General features: G+C 48.3%; 1 protein-coding gene across 1 annotated transcript; it reads left to right on the forward strand.

Moving 5' to 3' along the window:
* Positions 1 to 521: 521 nt before the first annotated feature.
* LOC148451014 (coiled-coil domain-containing protein 166-like) lies at positions 522 to 1535 on the forward strand. Its single transcript, XM_088462376.1, has one exon. It carries the CDS (start codon positions 522 to 524, stop codon positions 1533 to 1535), a length of 1014 nt encoding a protein of 337 aa, XP_088318502.1.
* The last annotated feature ends 8001 nt before the right edge of the window (positions 1536 to 9536 follow it).

Consider the following 9536-nt stretch of genomic DNA (forward strand, 5'->3'; position numbering starts at 1 on the left):
CTAGTTTAGAGCTGTCCTCACACCTGTGTGGCTAGTGTACAGCAGCTCTCTCTGTGTGCTAACTAGTGTACAGCTGTCCTCACACCTGTGTGGATTGTGTACAGCAGCCCTCTGTGTGGTCACTAGTGTACAGCTGTCCTCACACCTGTGTGGATTGTGTACAGCAGCCCTCTGTGTGGTCACTAGTGTACATCTGTCCTCACACCTGTGTGGCTAGTGTACAGCGCCCCTCTCAGTGTGGTGACTAGTGTACAGCTGTCCTCACACCTGTGTGGATTGTGTACAGCAGCTCTCTCAGTGTGGTCACTAGTGTACAGCTGTCCTCACACCTGTGTGGCTTGTGTACAGCGCCCCTCTCAGTGTGGTGACTAGTGTACAGCTGTCCTCTCACTAATTGGGATTCTGTTATAATTTTGATAAATGATCATGAGATTAATAGATTTTTCTCTCCTCAGACCTCATTGCTGTTAGTTTATCTGGAGGAATTTTCATTGCAACTGTAATAAAAAAAGATGCTGACGATGGTAAGATGTCATCCGCCCAAGATCAAGATGATATCCAAACAGGGACCTGAGGAAACGGCCCGGGACGTGCTTACAAGATGCACGGAGACGTTCCTACAGAAGGGGTATGACCGACTAACAGAAGATCTACACGGATTGTCTAGGAGGATAAGCAAGTTTGAGCTGGAAAACATTTCTCTGGAGAGAGAGACCAGAAATGTACATCTGAAGATAGCAGAGGCCATCAATGACCTGTCCAAGCTAGACCATGGCTATAGTAACACCATAACCAGCCTGAGCCACCAAAATCAGAGACACCGAGCCGAGGTGAGGAGAGAGAAGGGAGAAATGATTCCACAGATGCATGAGAGGGAGATGGAGAGGAGGGCACAGCTTCTGGACATGGAGGACAGGTTGTCCAAAACGGTCAGTGAAGTAGCTAAGCTGCGACGCTACAGGGAGCAGAGAGCTCAACAGCTGGCCAGAATTAAGGATCTGGAACGAGAAGTCTTTAAGATGAGAGCTTCCTACATACAGAATGTCCAGAGGGCTCAGAGTAAGTTTATTCTGGATAAGACTAGATTGGAGAAGGTGTCCCAGAAGAAAGTTGCCCGTGTGCCAAGGCTGGTGATGAAGGAGGCTGGTGACTCACTGCAGGATCATGTCAAGCTGGTGAAAGATGAGAACCGCAAACTTCGAGATGAAATGCTACATTTGATCCATCACAGCCACCTCCTAAACACCTACATCCTAAGACTGCAGAGGCAGCACATGGAACTTCTTAAAGAGGTGGACTACCCCCGCCATCTTAAATGCATCCGACACATGACACCACACAGAAGGCACCAAGTATGTCTCACTCAAGAGCAACAGGGTGGAGAGCTGAAGGCATCTGGAGATGGGACACTGAGCTCAGACTTAGACCATCTCCATCACATGCAACTTACAAATACTGGTCCTTCACCACTAGACATCCAACCGCTACGGTCACCTAGTGAATCCTTTACCTCTCTCAGTTCAACAGAAGTCTAAGCCTAAAATTACTTGGGGTTAATACACATGAATAAATATGAAAGACAGAGCGGATTGCACAGAGGATAGAAAGCAAAAGTGACACAAGAAACATCGTCATCATCATCATCCATTACATGTTGCATATTGGAGTAAAGAACACAAACTAAAAATAAAGTATAAAGTTTCGAAACAGCGTGGTCTCCTTTCTAGGTGCAGATCATTGTATTGTGGTAATAATTTTGTGTTTCAGACTTTTCAGGCCAAATGTAATTGTATGAGAGTTTAGACAATGTCAGAGTAGAGTAATAGAGCTGGAGAACATACAAACTCACGTTTTTAGAGTCACAAAAACTCACGATTTAAACTCTGACATTTTCTAAACTCTCACCCAATTACATTTGGCCCATCATGTGCTCTTAAGGGCATCCGTGGGCTAAACACAACAGGCCACAATTACAAAGCACCAAACACCTAATATACAGGCAGGGCTGCCAAGAGAAATCCTGGGCCCCGGTACAGCAACTTCCCAGGGCTCCCCCTGGAGGGGGTGTGGCCACAGCATTTTAGGGACAGGGCTGTACCTCTTTGGGGGCATGTCTTTCATGTGAGAAGCACCCACCCACAGGAGCATGACATGACTACCAGCAGCTGGGACATAATATTCACTATTAGGATCATACCTCCCAACACTGGTGATTCAGCGGTCGGGACATCCGCGCACCAAAGAGGGGCGTGGTATTATGGCACTCTCCCGTTACAATTGATGTTGTTCTGAGGAAGGGGATAGGGTCCCCGAAACATTGTTCCAATAAATCACCCTGGCATAGGGTTCACTTTTCGATTGAAAAGACTGAGGGCCTGATTCAGAGCCGAACGCTCTGACCAGAGCGCTCGCTCTGAATCAGGGCCCTCCTCCCTCAACTTGGAGCGGCCTCATGGACGCTCGCATAGCTGTGGGTTACCACCCACAGCTATAGCGAGCGCCCATGATGATGGTCACGATGGTCAAGACCATCGCGACCATCGGGCTTGCGACGAAGACCCTGCGGTAGGGTCTCGCTGCCGCAAGCCCTGGAGTGATTTTGGCTCTATCAGAACCAAAATCACTCCCACTGACATCACTAGTGATGTCAGTGGGGCCGGCTTCAGACGGTAGGTGTTCCCATGGGAACGCCTCCGTCTGGCAGCCACGCTCCCGGCACGCCCCCCAAAGGGGGCGTGCTATCAATCAACATCGTCAGCACGCCCCCTTTGGTGCGAGACCCGGAGCGACGGAGAGCCCGTCGCTATCCGGGTCTCGCGCATGCGCACGACGGAGCTCCCTCCGTTGTGCGCATGCGCAGTGGGGCAACATCAACCCGCTTGCGAGCGTCCTGCGCTCGCGAGCGGGTCTGAATGACCCCCAGAGTCCCACCTCTCTCCATATATTGCCATCTATCTCTATCTATCTCTCCACACATACAGATAGATTATATATATATATATATATATATATAATCTGTCTATCTCTTTACACACTGGGGGGAGGTTAGGGTTAGGCATCCCTTCACAGACAGTGACAGTCTTGTTCCGACTCACTGTCTGCACCCATAGGCGAAACTAGCCATTTGATAATGGGTGGTCCCAGTTCCATAACTTATGTTAACTTTAGTGCACAAGTTTGAAAACAAAGCAACATGTAGTGTATGCGCGCCGAAGGCGCGCAGCAAAAGAATAGGCATGGTCGCGTGTCATTAGGGGCGTGGTCACTGGAAATGGGGGCATGTCATCATGACACTCCACCCATTTCTCCTCTGGGAACATTCCTCTCCATTCTGTTTCAAATACACCTAACCTATATGGTGGTTTCTCTGCAACGTAGGACCTCTGATGAAACTGATCCTCCCTGGGCAGACGTTGTCTTCAGGCGGTATTCACTATTCACTATTCATGTTGGAGATCACATGGTCCCAGAAGATGCCTGTTTGTGTAGGAATATAACCATGTCATCATCATACAACAGAAGTTCAACCAGACTTGTGCCCTGTATCACCTACTGCCCCCTGTATCCCCTCCATCCCCCTGCCCTTTTTTTGTAATACCTATAATTTTTTAAATTACAAATTAATTTGTTAATGTATGCGTTATACAGATATACAGGGGGCGATTCAAATGTTTAGCGTGCCCCCTGCTGGGTGTCTAAACTAATAGGCATCTATCAGAGCAAATAAATTGTTACTCAGATTAGACACCCATTAGTATTTAAAGCGCCCAAAAGAACAGGGTTTAGCAGCTACATCTGTCTCAAGTTCTTGTTTGGGTGTTTGAAGTCCTGGTTTGGGTGTCTGAAGTCCTGGTTTGGGTGCCCAAACAGACTGCACACATTTCTTCTTGCATCTCAGGGGGCTGCGAGGATAAATGTGTCCCCCAACCCTGCAGCTTTAGGCATCCAAACAAAGCTACAATTGTATATACAGCCAGCAGGGGGCATGCAAAACATTTAAATCGCCCCACAGATTCAAAAATATCTATATAAATGAAACATTAAAAAAATTATTTGAAAAAAAAGACAACATAAAATAATAATATATTGTTGGAAAGGGTTGGGTATGGGATCACGGCCGTCAAAATACTGACAGCGGTATCCTGACAGTCAGAACCCCGACACCATTAGGTAAGTACACTAACCCTTACCCCTAACCCTCCCCGATGCCTGAACATAATCTCCCCCCTAGTGCCTAAACCTAACCTCCCCCTCCCCCCACCCTAAACTTATTTCTCCCCCCCCAGTGCCTAACTCTATCCTCCGCCCTAGTGCCTAATTCTTTAACCTCCTCTACTAGTGCATATTCCTAACCTAAAACCTAACCACCCCACACCCTAAACCTCCCTCCCCGATGCCTAAACCTAACCCTCCCCCCAACCCTAACATAGTGCATATTCCTAAAAATAAGCATAACCCTCCCCGTAACCCCTGGTGCTCTGGATTCTGGAGACAGAGGGACTGATTCAGAGCCGGACGCTTTTTGGTGCGGTCTCCGGGCCACTCGCATAGCTGTGGGTGACCTCCCACAGCTATTGTGAGCGGCCAGGTGATGGTCATGATAGTGTCGACCATCGCGACTTGCGACGAGACCCTTGCAGTAGGGTCTCGTTCCCGCAAGCCTCAGTGAGCTGCTGGCTCTTAATAGAGCCGGAAGCTCACCACTGACATCACTCGTGATGTCAGTGGGGCTGCCCAAAATGGCAGGCATTCCGTCAGGAACGCCTCCATTTGGCCAGCCACCCCCCCCTACCCGCCTCCAAAATGGTGCGAGCTGTCGATCAAAATCGACAGCCGCTCCCTTTTGGTGCGAGACCCGAAGCGACGGAGTGCCCGTCACTAGTCGGGTCTCACGCATGCGCACTTCGGAGCCGGCGTGGGCATGCGCAGTGGCCAAACATCGACCCGCTCGCGAGTGGGTCTGAGTCAGGCCCAGAGTCCCGACTGCTGTTGGGATTCCGGCGCTGGTTTTTGAATGTCGGCATCCCATCTGCCGGGATGCTGACTACCTTCCTGTTGGAAGTTCCAGAGTTTAAAAACATATATTCTTACAAAGTTACATAAAAAAAAAAGAATGAATAAAAATAGGGGTTCCCCCCATTACAGAGTAATAAATCACAACAAGCAAAGGAGCCCCCACCTTCTCCCCTGCAAAGCTGCAGCCAGAGACATTGCCGCACCTGGGGAAAGCAAAGAATTGCTTGAAATCAAACTCTCTGATGTCTGATCCCCTCCTCTTCTGCTACAGACAGGCTGTCACTGACACACAGACTGACTGTAGCGTGGTGGCTGGGTGAAGCGTCCTCCTCGGGGCCTTGGTGCACAGCTCCTCCTCCATTCCTCTTCACAGCAGCATCCTGAGCAGAGCAAGTGCGCGCGACCTGACATCACCACGCCAGACTGCGCCACACACTGTATGCTGCCCGTGGTCACCTGTCTCCCTCCCTCCCAATCGCCGCCAGGAGCCTGGAACTGGTACTGAGAGAAAGCCTTGCGAGATGATGACATCATTATCTCACGAAGCTTTCTCTCAGCACCAGCTCCGCGGCTGCACTGACTGCAATGAATGAAAGTCAAGTGAGTGCCAGTCAGTGCACCACTACTCCCCGCCCCTCCCTCCTCCTCCTCCCTCCTACTCCCCCCGAACTGCCGCCGGCCGCCACCCCCGGTGGTTTTAGTAAAGAATGATAATAATTAAAAAAAAAGGTAAAAAAAAGCGGTGATGTGCTGCGGGCGGCCCGGGCCCCCTGCCAAGCCCGGGCTCGGGTAATCTGTACCCGCTCGGCTGATTTTTGGGGGTGCTCCTTGTTCTCATGGATAGTGCATAGCTTGGTGGAGTTTGGGTCTCGTTGCACTATGTTTGCCCAGTGAAGACAAAAAGAAAATTCTTCCAGAAGAAAAAGTTACACGTGTGATCACCGGCAGCCCTGTCGCGCCTTCACCGCCACGATCAATGTCTGCCATAAGTAAGGCTAAGCCAGCAGTATTTTATGGGGAAAACTGAAAGTATAATGTAATGAAAGGGTGGTTCTCTATCCCCAGAGAGTTAAGCTGGGTACACACTGATAGATATATATTGCCCGGTCCATTGAAGACGTCCATCTGCTGGTGTGTGCGGGCGACCTGCCGATCGCCCGTATTCATGCTGCAGGGGCCCAGCCGTGATTGACAGCTCAACTGGGCAAGCAAATTTAAATGTCCGCTCAGTTGTAACGTCAAGCCTGGCACATTGGCCAGACGATAGGTAGACCACCCATCCACCTAGTGTGTACCCAGCATTAGGCCCACTTTTAGTTTGCAGAAATGGCCCCAAAGGGTGGAGAATAGGGGAAGTTCTCACCTGAAGCCTCCTGTTTTTGTATCATAAGGAAGTAGAAACACTTATAAGATAATGACTCTTTTTTTCATAAATGTTTCCAAGATTCAGTCCTCTCTCCACTACAACCCTCAGCAGGACAGGCGACTTGTCGGGGAGTGACTGGGCACCACGCATCTCTCCACTACAACCCTCAGCAGGACAGGCGACTTGTCGGGGAGTGACTGGGCACCACGCATCTCTCCACTACAACCCTCGGCAGGGCAGGCGACTTGTCGGGGAGTGACTGGGCACCATGCAGCTTATACTGTGATGTTTGCTCTGTTGTAATCGTGAGGCTGATTCATTCAGGACCCAAATATAATAAACTGCGAGTCCAACCTATTTTAGTTTAGGAATCATTATATATCATGTGTTAATGGTCCACACCGCCCAACTTGTTTGAAATTGGGACAAAACACATGATCCGCAGGCCAGCGGGACACTGCCCACTCAGCACTGCCCTTTTTAAATTGAAATAGTCAGGAGGGGGGTAATATATATATATATATATATAGTGGTTTATTTGTTATGCTTTCTGCTATGAGGGAATAAATTAGACCAGTGGTTCCCAAACTATCTTGTATCACAGCACCTTAGAGTCTCAGCACCCCTAGGCCAAACGTTTCTTATTGTGATAATCAGCAACAATGATTACATGAAGTAAATACTATTTACCTATTCTCTTTAGATTCTGTTATGTGGTGGGAGACACGATTGTGTTTCTGTCTATCTGCGTATATTATGTCTAGTAACCACCAGCACTGGTATTGCCTATCAAATTGAACATAAATCATTTGATCTGGGACCGGACCACCAACCTGTTGCACCCCTGCAAGTGCACTGCGGCACCCCAGGGTGCCATGGCACCCACGTTAGGAGCCACTGAATTAGAGAATCACCACATTCAGAGAAGCGACTTGTATGAAATCTGTTCCAGTTTTAATACAACACGTCACTGCTTTAGGGTGGTCAGACCTATTTTGTGCCATCTTCTAATGCAGGCAGCATAAACCCACAGCTGGCATAACCAGGTTATATTGGCGGCTGTATCACCAAGGACAGTGCGGCTGTTTTCCATTCAATGTCTGATCGTTTTAGTTTTCTGTCACAGTTCACGGGTGGAAAGTATGGATGCCTACTTGTACAATTGGATTGGCTGATACCCAGAACAGAGGCGTCTAACGGGCTGGAGGTTTTTGCCAGGGACTCCTGCAAGGGAGTTTGGACTTGTCTGCGCCCGACCCACAAGACGCGGCCTTTGCCTAGGTTCCCAAGTACAGAGCTGGAAATCACTGGATCTGGAAGGAGTACTAGACGCCAGAGAGTGTATGGAAGTGTAGTCATCTGAGTGGTAGGAATCAGACGCACAGTCACAGAACCAGGAAACAGGTTATAACAAATCACAGGGAAACCGGGATCAAACCAGAGATCACTAATCGCGGTACCAGGGATCACTAATCGCGGTACCAGGGATCACTAATCGCGGTACTAGGGATCACTAATCACGGTACCAGGGATCACTAATCGCTGTACCAGGGATCACTAATCGCTGTACCAGGGATCACTAATCGCTGTACCAGGGATCACTAATCGCTGTACCAGGGATCACTAATCGCTGTACCAGGGATCACTAATCGCGGTACCAGAGATCACTAACCGCGGTACCAGGGATCACTAACCGCGGTACCAGGGATCACTAATCGCGGTACCAGGGATCACTAATCGCTGTACCAGGGATCACTAATCGCTGTACCAGGGATCACTAATCGCTGTACCAGGGATCACTAATCGCTGTACCAGGGATCACTAATCGCTGTACCAGGGATCACTAATCGCTGTACCAGGGATCACTAATCGCTGTACCAGGGATCACTAATCGCGGTACCAGGGATCACTAATCGCGGCACCAGGGATCACTAATAGCGGTACCAGGGATCACTAATCGCGGCACCAGGGATCACTAATCGCGGCACCAGGGATCACTAATCGCGGCACCAGGGATCACTAATAGCGGTACCAGGGATCACTAATCGCTACACCAGGGATCACTAATCGCGGTACCAGGGATGAGATGGAAACAGGTCAGGTGGATAGCTGAGATCAGAAATGAATCATCAGATAAATAACACTAAATAGCACAGGAACACTGGAGTAAGGGATTGCACCTAATACTCTGGCACTTGTCAGTGTTCAGAGACTTTCGTTTTAAATTTAGCGCTGAACGTATGTACACACGCTAGGGTTCATTTTTGTTGGGAGCAAATTATTCTAACTATATAATATGTACATTTATCTCAGGTTTCCACATTTAGTGATCACTACACTGATGGCAAATATTGTACTTTTGCTCCCCAGTGACTGTCAGTAGATTTCCTGATTGAGTACATAGAGCTATGCTGTTTAGTAGTCAGGAATATAATTTGTCGGTATCCGGTCTAAAGATGTACAGTACAAGGCAGACAATGTCTAGATAGACACCAGATGTTAAGGCCCCCATACATCAGCAATCGATTGTGGCAATTCTACAATTTGCAGATTATTGTATAAACTAAAGGCCCCCATACATCAGAGATGGATTGCAGCAATCGTGCAATTTGCAATCGATTGTGTATAAAAATCTGCAATGTATGGGCTTCACAGATCGCAGATTGCAACCAAAAAGTGATTGGAATTATTTAATCAGATTGTCTAAAGGCCTCCATACATCAGCAATCTGAAAACCACAATTGAACAATTTGAAGATTTATTGCCCGATTTTAGGATTTCCCAATCGAGCAATCTGCACCCATACACTACAGATCTTTTTCAGTGATTTGCAGATCGATTGCAGCAAACACAGATCTGGCAATCTCGAAAGGCTCCATCATTTTGCTAGAAACGGTCTGCAAATCTGCTGATCATGTCCATACACTAGCAATCTACAGCCCCAATCCATCTGTGACATCCAACATGTTGGACAATCTGATTAAACAATTCCAATCACTTTTTGGTTGCAATCTGCGATCTGTGAAGCCCATACATTGCAGATTTTTATACACCATTACTAGTAAAATGATGGAGCCTTTCAAGATTGGCAGATCTGTGTTTGCTGCAATCGATCTGCAAATCACTGAAAAAGATCTGTAGTGTATGGGCGCAG

This window comes from Taudactylus pleione, unplaced genomic scaffold (genome assembly GCF_031769625.1).
Source record: "Taudactylus pleione unplaced genomic scaffold, aTauple2 ptg001221l, whole genome shotgun sequence".
Classification (NCBI taxonomy): Eukaryota; Metazoa; Chordata; class Amphibia; order Anura; family Myobatrachidae; genus Taudactylus; species Taudactylus pleione.